At 55.0% G+C, this 15,835-nt stretch overlaps 1 protein-coding gene across 4 annotated transcripts in view; it reads right to left on the bottom strand.

Annotated features, from left to right (window-relative positions):
- LOC120515722 (oxidation resistance protein 1-like) overlaps window positions 1-12,919 on the bottom strand; it is a 148,576-nt gene extending 135,657 nt beyond the window's left edge. For 2 of the 4 annotated variants that reach the window (XM_039736972.1, XM_039736973.1), the window contains exons 1-2: window positions 12,649-12,919; window positions 6,905-6,984 (exon numbers count right to left, since the gene is read on the bottom strand). In XM_039736972.1, the coding sequence (XP_039592906.1) occupies window positions 6,905-6,921 (17 nt within the window). In that variant the 5' untranslated portion in view covers window positions 6,922-6,984; window positions 12,649-12,919. The remainder of the gene's footprint in view (window positions 1-6,904; window positions 6,985-12,648) is intronic. The other 2 variants (XM_039736974.1, XM_039736975.1) reach the window with 1 other exon arrangement.
- Window positions 12,920-15,835: the final 2,916 nt, after the last annotated feature.

Below are 15,835 nucleotides of genomic sequence, written 5' to 3'. Positions count from 1 at the left end.
CCTATAGAAGATGGCGGTGATGGAGAGTCTTTGGTGGTGGTCTTTAGAACTTCCCTTCCGTGACGCTTGTTCTGTGCAAATCTCGTGGTCTGTCTCACCGTTCAGTCTGCCAGTTTCTTTCTTAGCGTAGCAGAACAAATATGGCTGTGCTGATGTCATTTATTGTTTGGCTTTTCTGATTCACTCCTTTTGTTGGCCTTTCTCCTTTGCCCTTTTATGTCAAGCCCCCCGAGGGGCTACAGATGATCAGCTGACAGGATGCCAGTTGAACCCCAGCAGGTGGCTGTGCGGCCTTCTTTTGTATTTTAATTTTCGATTTGCCAGTCTCGGTGACATTTCTTCTCCTCGTTGAATTCTGTTCATCTTGTGCGCACGGAGCCCAAGTCGCTCTCTCCAGTGTCGTCCACCAATTGGACCCCACGCCGTGTGTGTTGCCCCTCGTCTTTGGCTCCTGCTTCTTTTCCTCAGACTTGCACACGTTTGATTCGGATTTTCCTTTAATCCTTGTTGCTCCGACATCCTCGCTCATGAAACACCCGGACTCGGCCGCGTGACATTCGGTTAGGCCTGCCCACTATGTTCATGGCGGGTGTCTTCTTGCGCCGCACCGGGCTGGTGGTCTCCACTGAGGGTCCCACGTGTGGACGTCCGAGAGCCATTCGCACACTGGCTGTTTTCCCCGAGTGAGCAACAAGCCAGGATGCCAGGATTTCCTCCACTTCTGTCTCATGAAATATTTCAAAGCCCACATTTCATAGCGTGTAGTGTTACAAATGATAAAAGTTTAATGGATTACAGAAGGAAGTCTGTTTAAAATATTAGACATCGTTAAATATTCAGGACCCCTCTCTGCGTATCAGCACTGCACTTGTCAGGCTACGAAAGTCAGCCGGGGTCCACAGAGACGTGGGTGCAAGTCCTCCAGCCGAACCCGAGCCGCTCCATCCCAGCCTGAATTACCAGGGCTGTGGCTGAGGATTTAGGTGGGGAACGACCGACAGGAGGGTACATAAGGACCTCCAACCGGGGACCACCGAGTCCACAGAGAACAGCAGCAACAGAAGTAAACCAAAAGCAAGAAATGACTGGGAGTGGAGGAAGAAGGAGCGTGGGATGGCAGAGAGTGTGGCAGGAAGACCCCAGAGATGATGGGAGGTTTGAGAACCGAACTGCTGTGAAGTGATGGAGAGGGCCAGGCGACGGGAGGGGGTCCTCCAGAAATCACTAGGGGGTGGCATGGCCTCAGTGTGTGTGTGGTGGGGTGGGCAGAAACATGTCATGTACCCCCAAGACAACAGAGGGTGCACAGTCTCAGCAGACAGCAGGCGTCGCAGGTGTAGGGATGCCATGAGCCACTAGGTGGAGCTGAGGGGTCTGCAGAAGGAAGAGAAAAGGGTCGAGATAAGCAAGGGGGGCGATGACTTGAGCCCCTGAACAGCCTGTAGACACCGAGCTTTTGACCTTACAAATGGTAGATGATGGGGACTTTTAAACATGACTGACTGCATCTCGCTTGTGTCACTCAGAGGAGTGCAGACTGGGCACAACATCTACTATTTATAGGTGGTTTGTCCCTCCTGGTAGTGCCCTGTCTGTGCCCGCCGTACAGGTGGTCAGGTACACACCAGTCGACACAACTCGTGAACGCAGGGCACAGGAGTCCATCAGCTGACTGTGTGAATGAATGTGGTCAATCGGCTTGAATCTTATGAGGATGGAGCTCCACCCCCTAGCCACGCCCCTCTTTTGCCAACATTTTGCACTGCACAACTTCTGCCATTTGCCTGTGCTTTGCCCCACTCAGCCCCTCCCATGCCCTGCATTTAACTCCACCCCTAACTTGCCCCTCCTCTTTCCTATGTTTGTCTCTGCCCATCCTGTCAGTGCCCGTTTCTGTGCGACACCGAGGGTGCCCGTCTCGAGGTCTTCACTCTCACACACGTCTCTACTTTGGAGCTCTGAGGTTCTGACATCACACAGGTAACAGGACCGGATGCCAATGGTGCGCTTGAGGACTAAAGAGCGTGATGGGCACAACTTGTCACCATTAACTAGAATACCTGAAACCCATCAGTGCTGACTGGGCATCCCCCAAATTCTTTGAAGTATACAAGAGGGTCCTTAACTGTTTAATATGCACATCGACACGGAGGGACATAAAAACAGCAGAGCAAAGGATTGTGGGATTCCTGAAGAGCCCTGGGACTCGAGTAGACAGAAGGTGGACCGGGGACAAGAGTGGGTGGCAAGCGAGTTGGCTGAACAAGCAGCAGGTGGGCCAAGTCGTCTCCCCTCCTCTGTCAGACAAGTGCTGATCACAGGTTCAATGTGTGCAATTCCCCAGACCCCCGGACCCCTGCTGCCCTGTGGACCTGGACTTGAGCGCTAGAAAGGTGCTCTATAAATCCAGCCGTCCGAGGACACAGAATGGACAAATCTCAAATGTCAAATCAGCAGACTCCCGAAGTGTGGCAGAGAAAAGCAGCGGAGTAAATTTAAAAGGACAAGACTGGCATCAAAGTTACCGAGCAGAGGGCCGGGCGGGACCTCCTGGAGCGGCGGCTCCTTCACGTCTCGTCTTCGCCTGCATTGCGGTTGTTCACTGAGACATCCGTGCCAGTCCCAGGGGGCGCCGGCTGTGTCCTGGCTAAATCAAATATTCACAAGTTATCGAGCGGTTGGCCTCTGCCATCTGCGTATCAGGGTTACACCGCCATTAGCGAGCGTAAGGAGATCCGGCGCAACTCCAAGAACGACGCCCCAGTGGTATGGAATCCAGCAGAGCCGCCAGCCTTTGCCGTTTCTGGCTTTCTCATCCCCCCAGCAATCCCACTCTACCACCAATCAGTCCATTATCTGGGACATGGGGTGCCAAAGCCCACCCCACCAGTCCATATACACATGGTGCTGCACACCAGCATGACTTTAGGAATATAAAGCGCTCGCTCACTCGCTCGCTCACTCTTTCTAGTTTCGTTAGGAAGACTAGGATGAGGACCCCAGGGAATCACGTGGAAAAGAACAACTGCCATCAGAGCAGCCTGGCAGTCAACCCAGTGGGCTGGAAGTGACCCCTGTCAGCAGCAGCCAGGTGTGAAGGAACAGATGGTGAGGGGCTGGGGGGTAAGTGGGCAGGGCCTTTGCCTCAGGAGATGAGAGGCGGGGCTTGTGGAAGTGGGGACAGAGAAGCCCTGGGGGGATCTCTGTGCCCACCTGGAGCCCCTCCTTGTGTCTCTGAAGGTTTCTGAAGATGTGACGTGAATTCCTGGCCACATTGTTTGCTGCAGGACCATTTGTTTGGTTCATTCATTTCAGATTTGCCACTTTGGGTACCTGTTGTTACCCGTGACGGGTTAAAGGTCGTCCTCTTCGTTTGCCTCCACTTTCTTGACTCCTTGAATTGGCACCGCTTGACATTTGGCATCGTCTCGGTCCCCTTGCCGCTGTCCTGTACCGAGTCACACTCCCGTGTCATTCTTGTCACTTCCTGCAGAAATGCTCAGCTGTACTCTGGTGCCGTTTTTGTCGGCGAGTTTTGGAGTTCTCAGTTCTTATTTCTTCTCCTGAGTCGTGTGGATGTGGCGGACAATGGGGGGGCCTGAGGGGTCTGCTCACTGTGCGCCAGCCTCCTCACGTTGCCCTCCGTCTTCACAGGCAGACATTTTGTATTTTTATTTTCAGGTTGCTGCCCGCAAGGATTTCAGGGGGGAGTAAAACAAACAAAGCCAATCAAAGGCTTTAATGGCCATCTAAAAATATTCACAAAGCACTCGGGCAGCAAGACGGGCAGCGGCAGGTGCAGGGTCACTGGCACACGTGCACCCTGTCCACTGGGGGGTGTTTAAAAGACGAGCGGCAGACATGGCAGTCCAGACGGCTGACAGCAGCAGCAAGCTGAGTGAAGAAGATGTCACCACGCTCTGCACCCTGCTTGGCACCACTTGGCCCCATCCCTGCCAGCCGGCCACCCTTGCAAATCCACTTTCAAATGGAGTCTTTGTCACAAGGAGTCACGTGACTCAAGTGCCACCTGGTGGCTGTGCCCATCGGTGGCACCTCCCGGTCCATCCTCGCCTACAGCTGAGGACACAAGAAGCACCGTCACATACCAGGAGCTCCTTCTGTGGTGTTGGAGCTCAGTGCTGCCCACCAGTTGCCAGCTGGAGACCCTCAAGTTATGGACATCATCTGAACTGTGATGGCATGTGACATCTGCCCCTTCTTCCCTGCTCTGCCATGCACCAGGGCTTTACACTGGCACTGCCCTGTATGCCACCCTGTAGTGACAAGCCCCCATTCAATGTGAAGGACATCAGCCAGCCTACCTGCTATGGGTTGTGCATGTGTGCCCAGCGGATGCCTTGGCATCATCTACTCCATAAATAACCTGATCTGCAGCCCGTTTAAAACTAATGTAGGCAAGGTGAGAACAGCGGGTGAGCTCACTAATAATAACAGGGTAAGGGGCACTCAGTGGGCACAGCACAGCATAATCAATGAGAGCCGCAGTTCTGTGTCACTCTGGAGGGCGCGGTGAAAGGCGCTATATACAGGCTGACTGATGTCTGCTCTGATTAGAAGAGTGAAGCCTGAGCTCAGGAGGACGCCACAGACAGCCCTGGCACCGTTAAAATGTCCGCTGCAGTGTTTGACGTTGATGTCATTCGATTTCGACGGCGCCTCTTTCACAAAGGGTCCTCCTTACCTGACGGCCGCTCCACAACGGCACGCTGGCACAGTGCGGAGGGCCGCAGCTCCAGACTCGTCACGGTCACCTCTGAGCGGTCCCATGCCTGTGTCCTCTGTCCCCTGACTTTCGTCCACTGCCCCAGATGCTGACAGACCACTCGATGCGTCTCCCTGGGACCCCAAACGGAGCACGTGGACTGGGAACATGTCGGAATGAGCCCTCGAGGTGCGCAGGCAGGGGGCGCCGCAGCTCATCTAGCGTGACTGACACGAGGCTCCGCCCCCAAGGCTCTCTTCACACCACTTAATGAATCAAACGGAACGGCGCGGTGGCAGGGACAGCGCACGTCTCTTAAAAGGTCACAGTGGGATGAAATCAAATAAAAATAGCGGTGGGCGTGTGTCGGCGGCGGCAGCTCGTCTAGACGGCTTCAAGAGATTTCTCTGCACGTCTTCACATTCGCTACTCGCTGCCTGAAAGTGCAATGCTCAGGATAAACACATCAGAGGGCACACCCACCCTTGCGCAGGGCACGCGAGTTTGCAGGCGTCAATGCATCTGAGGTGAAGACAACTCCCTGAGGCCACTCGGGGTGCCAGGGCCCTCAGTGGGCCGCCTCTCGCAGCATCTGACCGGGCGTTAATAACTAAATGAACGAGTTCAGACTCCTCAGCACGCATCGTTTTACTCTGCACAGCCTCAACAGCGACCGAGCTCAGGCCCACAGAATACCCGCCGTCTCCGCAGTGATGCGCCATGGCGTGGCCACATGCCCTTTCTGAGCCTCCTCATCGCTTGTACGATTTGCGTTTACAGGACATCAGACTCAACTGGACACTCCCCGGTGACGCCGGGGACACATTAGGGTGTCGTGTCAGGGTTGGAGCGCCTGAATATTACGACCTTCTTGACTCGGCTAGGCACACCGACCAGCAGGTCAGGTCACTCGTGCCAGTCCTGCAGAGTGGCCAATGTCCAGTGCAGGCTAAGGCCCACTGGGGTCTCACATGCTGGCATCCATGGTCCATTGGCCGTAATGCCACCCTTTTGTTTACGTCCCTATGGCTCGTTAGCGAGCGAGTCTGAAATCAGTTCAAGTCCAAGACGGTGGTAGGTGGTCTGACCGAGGGGGTCTTCTTCACCCAGTGATGGTCAGAATTGGCGTCACACATGCAGCGGGTTTATCAGCAGGTATCAGAGGGGCTTCTTCGGGTCAAGATCCACCAACAGCATCCATGAAATTAGCAGGACTCGCACGTCATTAATGACCCACTGGGCACATCACGGAAGGACCAAATAAAGAACCAAAGTGAGCAACAGAGGGACACCCAGAGACCCCCAACATTTGACAACTTCAGACACCATAAGTGTGGCACAACAAAGAGATGCCAAGCGGGAGCAGGACAACTGCTCAGTGCCACCAACACCTCAGTGCCCTGGTGCCCATCTTACATGTCCTGTCTCAGCTCTCTATGGGAGCGGCCAAGGCATCCCACCCAACTGTGACCCCTGCCTGATGCTGATGTGGTGGTCGCCACTGCGATGTGCTGCCCAATTAACTGCAGAGTAAGACTGCAGCGGTTCTTTGTGCCACCCCAGGATCTCCACATCACAACATCAAATGAAATCCCTCGTGGCCCCGCGGGCGAGCCTGTGCCATCTTTCAGATTTCATCTTGTGAGGAGCTCAGTGGTGGCCTCAGGGATGAGCTGCACACACATCAGCACGCGCCGTCGAGCCCAGTCACGTTGATGGAGGCGGTCAGCTCGCAGTGGCGAGGGTGCGCTGGCCTCCAAGACGAGTAACAGCCACACAGTTGGCCCATAAAGGCGGGCACAGAGGGCCTAAAGACAAGCCAAGGAGTGTGGGCCACTGTGTGAGTGACCGTTAAACTGGCATGGAGTCACAAGAGAATGGTAGGGGGCGCCCTCGAGCCACACCAGAAGGGCAAAGTCACAGAGGACAAAGTAGACAAAGAAAAGGCGAAGAAGAGGACAGGATACAAAAAGAAGGAATGCCAGCATCCTCAGGGAGAATGCCCTTTCATTTAGTGCCAGTCTGAGAATAAGACGGATGCACTTCATGACTTCATCTCAATGGTTTAAAAAGCCCAAAAAAAATTCAAAATCAAAGGAAGAAAGAAGCTCAAAGCAGACCAGGCGGCCCCCCAAACCTGTCCAGTACCCCAAGGCGTGACCACACCACAGCACTGACCTCTTGGAGCTGAACATGGTGGCAGCGGCTGCCCTCTCCTCCGGACGCTTCTTCTGCGGGACGTCTCCGGCTTTGAGGCTCTACAAAAGACAAAAAGGTGACACAACAGGTCAGGCCTTATCTCAGCGGCCCAGGCGGACACGACGGACCACCGAGACGAGCTTCCTCTTTTATCTTCTCGTTTTTGGTGGCTTCACAGACTGGAAGGCAAAATTGAAACCTCGCTAACACGGCCGTCACTGAGGAGCCCAGAGTCCACTTTTCTTCCCACAATTCTGTTTATTTGCATTTAGCACCCCACGCTGCCCGCGGGCTCAGAACGCTTTGAAGCAACACAAACGACTCGAAGGGCACACAAGTGCGGATCAATTAAACAAAGGACATGAAGGGGTCCTCCCAGGGTCCGTCTACTAAAGCGGTCACTGGCCAAAGGGAAACCCAAACTCTGCAGCATCAAAGAGGAACAGAAACCTCTGGGGGTCCACGGTGGGCCATGAAAGAAAAAGCCAGCTATGGTCAGAGCGATGGACACCTCAGCCCAGCCCACCTCCACCTGGGCATTCCGCACTTTGTTCAGGTGTCAAGTGCACTGGTGACTTCCCCGCCACAAAGGACAGGGGGTGGAGCCTTACAGGGAGAGGCGGGGTGAAGTAAACAGTAAACAAAAGCTAGGATGGGAGGGGCCAGAGGCAAATCTCTGGAAACAGGAAGGAAGGGGTGGAGCCTCAGGCACACAGGCTTAAAAAAAGGCAAAAAGGAAGAACTGGGTGGGGCCTGTGACATAAATAGGAGGGGCCAGCAGCAGACAGCAGGTATAAGAGAAGTCCTGCTGCCAATCCAAAACCTGTAAGAACGGACACATGCCATGTGACAGTCAGGCGTGCCATCCAGGCCTGCTTCCACCAATGGCCCGAAGCTGCCAAGACTCCTTGTGATTCTCTACTAGTAAAGATGAGGGACAAAATGGAAGGACAGATCTTCCTGTTCCAGACACCGCATGCCAGTTAACTTCACCGTTTTAATCTGATGCTCAGGACCAGACCCTCAGTCTCTATGGCACCTGCCCCATGCTCTGCTATGGCTTCTGTCGGCACAGAGTTTAAGCCCTTTTTAGTTGAAGCCAGACTCCCCCAGAAAAGGCTTAGAGGATGAGCAGGCCACAGCGCCAACCACCGATTGAGTGAGGATGCCATGTGTTTCCAGATCTGAACAGGCGATGGCGCTGGCAGCAGGATTCTGATTGGACAGATGAGTCTTGTGAGGTAGTGGTACACAGCTGGAGACATCACCAAGCTGGCACAGGGCCTAGGAAGGCAGCTTCCAGGATAAAATGTGACTGCTTATACCAATGTGGGAACAGTAGGGACACTTGGGGGCAGTTGACATTCTGTGAGTATAGGGGTCCCTGTCCGTGAGAGAGCAAAAAAGAGAATATGCCAAGGGTGGCAGGACATTCTGGCTGCTAGAGGGCACAGCCATTGGACCCTGCTGACAAAAAGCTGCCTTGAACAGCCAGTCCTTTAAGGCCAACGCACACCACCCCTGATGCCAAGCGGGATTCAGAGGCCTGGGTCACTTCTGAGGTCACTGAGGGGCAGAGTCGGGAGGCAAGTGGGTGACCACTCGTCGGGCAGACAGAAGGGTCTGAATAATGGACGGTGAGCTCTGTGGACGAGTCCCCAACCGGAGAGATGTGGGTTCAAACAGCTGTAGCTGTGAAGCTTTTCATCTCTCCTTGTGCCCTCCATGTGCCCGCCTTTCATGATGCATTTGCGTCTCACTGTGGAGGGCTGTCCTGTCAAATCTTAATGTTCCCGCAGTCCGCTCGTTTTTGTCACCGCTCCAGTTCCCCTCTCCATCTCCTTATGCGGACCGCCATGTCTGCTCTCACACCACGGTGAACATTCAGTGTGTGCATCGAGACGAGCAAGCGGGCATGCGGCTTGACAACTCGGGCCGGCCGACGATGGCCACTCAGCCATGAGGAATCTGAAAGTCGCCGTCTTTGCCAGCCTGTGATTAGTAATGAGTGGGGACATCGCCGCCCACGTGAAGGAGATTTCAGTGAACAGCCTCAGTGTCCTCGAGGGTCTCTCTCTTGGCAGACTTGTGCCACGCTGCGACTTTGTGAATCTTGGGATGGAGACACACAACGTCAAAGTGGGGCGGGCAGCAGAGCTCACACATTCACTCAGAGCTTTGCCCACTTCTGACTCCTGGCACAAAGTGGGGGTGTAAGATCACAGGTGAGGTGCCAGTCGCCGTAAATCTTTGAGCACAGCATCTTCTTCCAGTTGTTTGCTTCTTGTTGAGACAAATAAAGAGGAACACAGAGGGGGCCGTGGAGGACCCAGAGGGGATCGGGGCCCACTGAAATCTTGCAGCTCGTCCCACTGCTGCCCCCCCAATTTCACAATCTCTCCGGCCTTCTTCTCAGTCCAGGCAGGCCATCCCACTCCACCCTCGCTGGCCACAGACTGTCCACCATAGTCCACAGTCTGCCCAGTCTCACCCACTAGTGGCCGCCAGCAGATGCCCAGCTCTGCTGTCTCGCTCCCAAATTGAAATATCACCCTCTAGCGGCCAGAGGTGAAAAGACATTTTTTTTTTTTTAAACAAATCCAAATGTGCACCAGTGGTTTGCTTCCATGTGCATGCAGTGTGCCAGGCAGTCAATGCTGAGCGCCTCCTTCTGCCCGCCATTGCTCCGTGCCAGTTTATCATGCCAGTGACCATGTGAACGTCTTCTAGTGTCCATCTGTCCAGTCCTCATAGTCCAGGCTCACAGGGAGGCAAAGCCAAACCCAGCAGCTCCAGTCAGCCCATCCGAGGACACACTTGGGCACATGGGAGCTCACGCCAACCCCTGATAATTCCACCATGGAGGACTGGACTGAGACAGCTGCCTAATTGGCAAAGCAGACATTGTCCTACCAGGTGGAATGGTACACGCGCCTGTTGTCCCATCAGAACGTCTACATGTGATGGCAGAGGAGTCGTTCAGTGGGTTTGAACTTCTCGCCTCTCTTTGCCCTTTGGATTTGATGGCGCGGGTTATTTGTCTTCCTGTTGCCAGTCTCACTTTGTCCTTTTGTTTGCACCATCTTCTCGTCTTCGCCGTTTTCCTTCTCCTCCTGCTGGCGCGGCCATTTTCTAGATGTCATCGGTCCTGATCTTAGACTTGAGCTCTGGGTGACACTTCCTCTCAATCGTGCCACCGGGAAGTCATGAACTCAGTCGCTTGAACTGGCACTGCCACGTCCGCCTCTTAGCAGAAGCAGTTCTCTTTTGGGCACGTGCAGATGTGGCTGTCCCCGCTAGTTACAGGGGGGTCATCAGCGATGATGTGTCCAGCCTTGTGCATTTAGGGGATTCAGCCAGAAGGACTGAGACTCGCCTCTGCTAAGTTGTATCGCAGAGTGCCCATATTGGAGCTGGGCAGCTGGCTGACCTGCAGAAGGACAGATGGACAGTCCATCGAGCCCAAGCCAGCATCATGGGGGACGGAGGCACCAGTTACAGGAAGGGGTCATCAGCCATGACAAGTCCAGCCCCGTGCCAGCCGTCACGTGTAAAAGCACTGGCACATAAAGCCTTCTGCATCCTCCTGTGGCATCTGGGCCTTCATTTGAGCTCTTCGAGTGCGTGGTGGGCGTCTGGCATCACAGCCTGGCCTGCAGTGCATGTTCTCCCTGTAGGGTGCGCCTCCATCGTCCCGTTTTCATGCCAAAGACGATCATTTTAGGCAATCTGGGCCTGTGTGCCCTGCCTGTGCTGGTGCCCGCTGGACTTGAACCAATCTGTGGAGGCAGACCCCTGCGGTCACCAATGGAGCTGAACGGCCGCTGCCCACAAGTCTGTGGACGCGACTCCCTGCTTTATTCCCACCAAGCCGCCTTCACGCTCCATAAAAATCCGTCTCGTTTGCAGAGGGTACTTGCGCCCGTCACCGAGGCCATCTCTTCTGGCAATTTCCATTCATCCCCATAAAGCTTAAGCAGGATGGATGGGCCTGTTTGGCGGGTTACGTCTCCCAGTGGGCCACTTGGAAGCCTCCCGAAGGTGCCCTCGACCTGCCAGCCGTGGAGCTAATTGGTAAAATTAAGAAAGATCTGACAGCAGACGCCAGGCTGATGCCTCCTTCACACGGCGCCTCAGCCTGACTGTGCGGGTCTCGCTCTTCATCATCGGGATGGCCGTGCCCGCTCAGTGCCTTGTCTTCATCGCTCTACACTTTTATTAAACGGACTTCACACTGCAGACAGTCCGCACTTGGTCAAGAAGGTCACCTCGTAGGGCGGCTGTGCTGCAGATGGCAGGGTAATGCGAGGAGGCCACGCTTCACACTCGGTGACCTCACGTCACGTGCTGGCGGATAGGAGGCAAACCAGCAACCCCAGTGCCAGCCCACCCGACTCGGCCCCCTGCACAGCCCAACAGACAGAACTGCAAGGCTACAAATAGGTCACACCTGCCTGGAGCAAACCAGGAACCCACCCTGGACGGGACGCCAGAGCCCACTAAACAGGGAAAGCGAAAGAAAAACCATCAAGGAGCACTGGTATTGTTTGGAAACATTAAATACACCACTTTACAGGGCCAGGCTGGCATCTGAACCCTCCGCCACAGTCTGCGGCAATGCCAACTACTGTGCCACCAGGCAGCCCAGCATCCTAAATGGATGATTTCCAACACATCAAAGGAGATCTGAGCAGATGGAACAGAAACTGAGCCTCAAAAAATGAGAACAGGCACCTCGTGAAAGCCATAGTGGACGGACAGACGTGAAAGGCGCTATATAACACACAGATGTACAGATTGGTAAGGCGCTGTTTAACACAAACAGATATACGGGCATGAAAGGCGCTATATAACACAGGTAGACAGATGTGAAAGGCACTATATAATAACACAGATGTACAGATTGGTAAGGCGCTATATAACACACAGATGTACAGATTGGTAAGGCGCTGTTTAACACAAACAGATATACAAAAGGATAAGGCGCTGTATAACACACAGATGTACAAAAGGGTAAGGCGCTATATAACACAGACAGATACAGACGTGAAAGGCGCTATATAATAACACAGACAGATATACAGATGGCTAAGGCACTATCTAAAAGATGATTTTTTTTCCATTTCGGTTTGCTATGCCAGCTCACCTGCCAGTTTCCCCGCGCGCTATGGCACAGTTTGGCACTTGCTGCATTATCTTTCTATCTTTCTTTCTTTTCTTTATTTTTGATCATCTCACGCCATCTCCTGTCTGCTGCTCCATCTTTCACTCTTAACACAGAGGGCTTTATGCCAAGCCCACAGACCTCATCGCCATGCCCACCCAAGCCACCCCGCTGACATCCTCGCCAGTTGCCCCCGGGGGGCTCGCCTGGCACCCTGCACGTGCATTGGGCTACCAGAGTGGCGGCGCTCGCCCACAGGACGCGCCAGGCGCTCAGGTGTCACCGCACCTCACAGGAGGACAGCGGGGAGACAAGACGCAGCAGCAGAAGAGCCGCCGTGTCATTCGATCTCCACGCCCGTCACAATGTGCCTCGGCAAAGCGGCGACGATGAAAGGCAAGTTCGCCGGCGTCCTTGACGATGAGGCGGGCGCCGACAGGCGGAGTTCGCATCCCTTAGCGATCGCCACCAGCGAGCCCTGCCCGGCGCAAGGAAGGAGAGCAGCCGGCGCCTCTCGATCCGAGCCCGCCAATCGGGGGATGAAGACAATGGTACCTACCGTTAGTGCTGGCGGCGGCTCCCGTCACAGCGCGTCCCGATCGCGGCGCTGCCGGCTCAGGGGCTTCGTTTTCAAGTCATCGGCAGGCGTCCCTCAGTCGGCTCGGTAGCGCCGTGTGTGCACAAGACCGCCGTGCTCAGTAATTTGACCTTCTTAAAATAGAAACTACCATGAGGACCGGCGCAGGCGGGGGAGGAGCGGATTGAACCAAAGCGCCAGCGCCGTCCCTCCGAGCCCCGCCGCCCCTCGACCGGCACTAGAGATCGAGCGAGCGAACGAACGAACGATCGGCAGAGGGAGAAGATGATATGCAAATGAGCCGAGCGGAAGAGGCGCGCGCCTGGGGGCGGGGCTCACCTGTTTACACAACACCTCGCCGCCGGCGGCGCGGCTCGCGTGTGCCCGGCGCGTGGGGACGCCATCTCAGCCCCGCCACCCTATCTCACCCTGAGCGGGGGCCGGGGCTGCTGGGACTCGGAGTGAGTCTGTGGACCACCGGGGCTCCTCCATCTGACTAAAACAGACGATTGAAAAGCTGTGGACGGGCCCACCCTCACTCCCTAAGACCCTCGTCACTCACTCCCTCACTTATTCTTTCAGTCTCTCTGCCAGTGTCTTGTTCACTCCTTCTCTTGGGGGTCTCGCATGCACTCTTCCATTCATGCGTTCATTCAGTCAGCCATCCCCTGGGCTGATCGATTTGCGTGTCATGGTGTGGGTACAAGTGTAAATGTGCCCGGCGCTGGACTGGAACTCCAATGATGCCAGTGACCCTGAACTGGATGAAGTGGGTTTTCAAACAAATGAATATGAGGCGCAGAGGAGGTGATGCCAGTCTGGGGTGCCTGGGCACTGCTCCAGGGATTAGGGGTGCTTCATTGAGCTGTCATTTGTTTAACTTGTGCCAGGTGAAGGATGAGTCTAAGACGCCAGTGTGACGCCAGTGTGACAGCTGTGATATCTGGTGACCCTGGACGCCCTTCCTTAAGGTTACTTGTCATTCTCTGTGCCCCTGATGTGGTGACTCGTGTCAACTGTTACAGCATCATGTATGTGCCCATCGGTCACTGACACAGCACACCCTGTGGTGCCCTGCAGGTGATACTTGTGAGTTACAGTGCCAGGTGAACATGATGACAGTTCTTAGTGACACCGGGACGGCAGATGGGGAGTGAAATGGTGATTGGGCCGAGCAGCCCAACTTCACTCGAGGCCATTTAACTCACTTGTCACCTCCTTCATGTCCCCTTTGTCATGTCTTGAGATCGTGAGCAGAATCCGCAAGGGACAAGGGTCACCGGCGGTGCTCACATCGACCTGCCATCTGAAAGGCACATCAATAATCTCATAAATGACGGTGGCCTCGCTGGGGCCACACACTTGAGTTTATGTCATCGCGTCAATTGTGGCTTGGCAGGTGACTCACAAGGACGCTCAGCTGAAGGGCGCCACCTCTCGGCTCTGCCCGACGCCCGTCCTCCACATTTCTGTTTCTCACTGGTCCACTCTGATGGCTGAGCCCGACCTAAACTGCATGAGGGTGGGTGACGGTGGCCGTCCACTTGGCACGTCGTCCCCAATTAGGGGTCCAGATCCCTCCAGTCGGGCCACACAGGACAGGATGACAGTTTCTCGAGTTGAACTTGAACCCCTGCCTTTGCTCAACCCACCATCACTGGTGTGCGGGCACAGCTGAAGTGTGGCACAGACTTCAGGATCGGTGGGGTGAACTGGGAGTCGGTGACACAGACAAGTGTGTGTGTGTGTGTGTGTGTGTTACACTAATGTGGAGGGGCCATGGGAGACCCATGTTGGCTCCTGGTGCCCACGCCACACCCTTGAATGGTTTTAGGTGGGTCAGAGGGCATCATGTCACCTCATCGATTTCACTGTCCTGCCATGTGACTCTTCGGGGGCTTGTTTCCCGTCCGGGCTCGGGTCCCCCTCTAGTGCCCAGTAGGCCAATGGCGGGCAGCGCTTTGATGGCTGAGCGTCTTTTTATTTGCTCATCCTCTGTGCCGCTTCCAGACTCCCTGCCCACTCGGCACACATTTTATTTTTCTTTTCACACAGGAAACTGAATGTTTGCGTGGGTCCATCTGTTGGCAGAGCCGTTTTAGTCCGCCACTCAGACGTGAGGCGCACATGTCGAGAGTCGACGGGCACATCGCAGCCTAGAAAGCTGGGCCTGCACAAGTCAGCAGAGCAAGCTGTCGGAACACAACGACTTGACTGGGTTGGCACTGTGGGTGGCACTGCCACCTCACAGAGCCAGAGTCTAGGTGCAAGTGCTTCACCTGGCCTCTCCATGTGCATTCTCAGGTCCCCCGTGTTGGCACCATGAGATGGGCTGCCAACCCTGTGCACCCCATTTAATAAGAAAACTCCCAAGTGTCTTGTAAAGCAGCAGCTTTGCCGTCCTGCCGAAGGGGCACCGCCTCTGCTCGGTCGCGGGTTCAAACTGGACGCCTGCTTCTGCCGGAAGGGGAGGGGCTTCTGGAGCAGCGGAGGACGTGAGGTCAGGTGACTTCCAGCTGATGGCCTTCCAAACTGCAGGTGAGAAAGGAGAAGACGTTAGTGACGGCGCCCCCTCTTGACTCGGAGTGGCATTACTGACCTTGCAAGAGCCCTGAAGGCGTCCCCTGAGCATACACGTGTGACGCAGGTTGATCGGGGACTCCACATTGGCATGATGTGTCATTGAGTGAGTTGGCACCGAGTGGGGACTGACAGCAGCATCACCTTGAGTGGAGTCACCTTACAACTGAAGGGAAGACGTTGTGGACGACACGCTGAGCCCGCAGTCTGTGATGGCGACACGGGACACTCGACCCTGCAGCTTCTCCACCGCCAACCAGCTCGGGCCAGTCAGGTCTGCACGTCCCGCACTGCCATCTTCCTTCCTTGGCTCATATGGAAGTCTTGGAGCGCGCGCCAGTGACCTCGTACGCCGGCCAATGGCAGGAGCTCTGCTCAGTTACCTGCTATGGTGCTGCCATCTGGTGGACAGTCGGGTTATGTCATCAGGAGGAGGGAGTAAAGCTGTTGGCGTTTTGGAAGAACTCGAGTTGTCACAGGAAGAATATTTTGATAATAATGACAGCCACCAAGATGGCGTCAACCACTGTAGGGGGATTGAGGTCCATGTGCCCCCCAGTTGTGGAGGTTGATAATGAGACCCTCAAAC

This window comes from Polypterus senegalus, chromosome 15 (genome assembly GCF_016835505.1).
Source record: "Polypterus senegalus isolate Bchr_013 chromosome 15, ASM1683550v1, whole genome shotgun sequence".
Lineage (NCBI taxonomy): Eukaryota > Metazoa > Chordata > Cladistia > Polypteriformes > Polypteridae > Polypterus > Polypterus senegalus.
The sequence above is the reverse complement of the archived record's forward strand: the minus strand, read 5'-3'. Positions and strand labels throughout refer to the sequence as shown.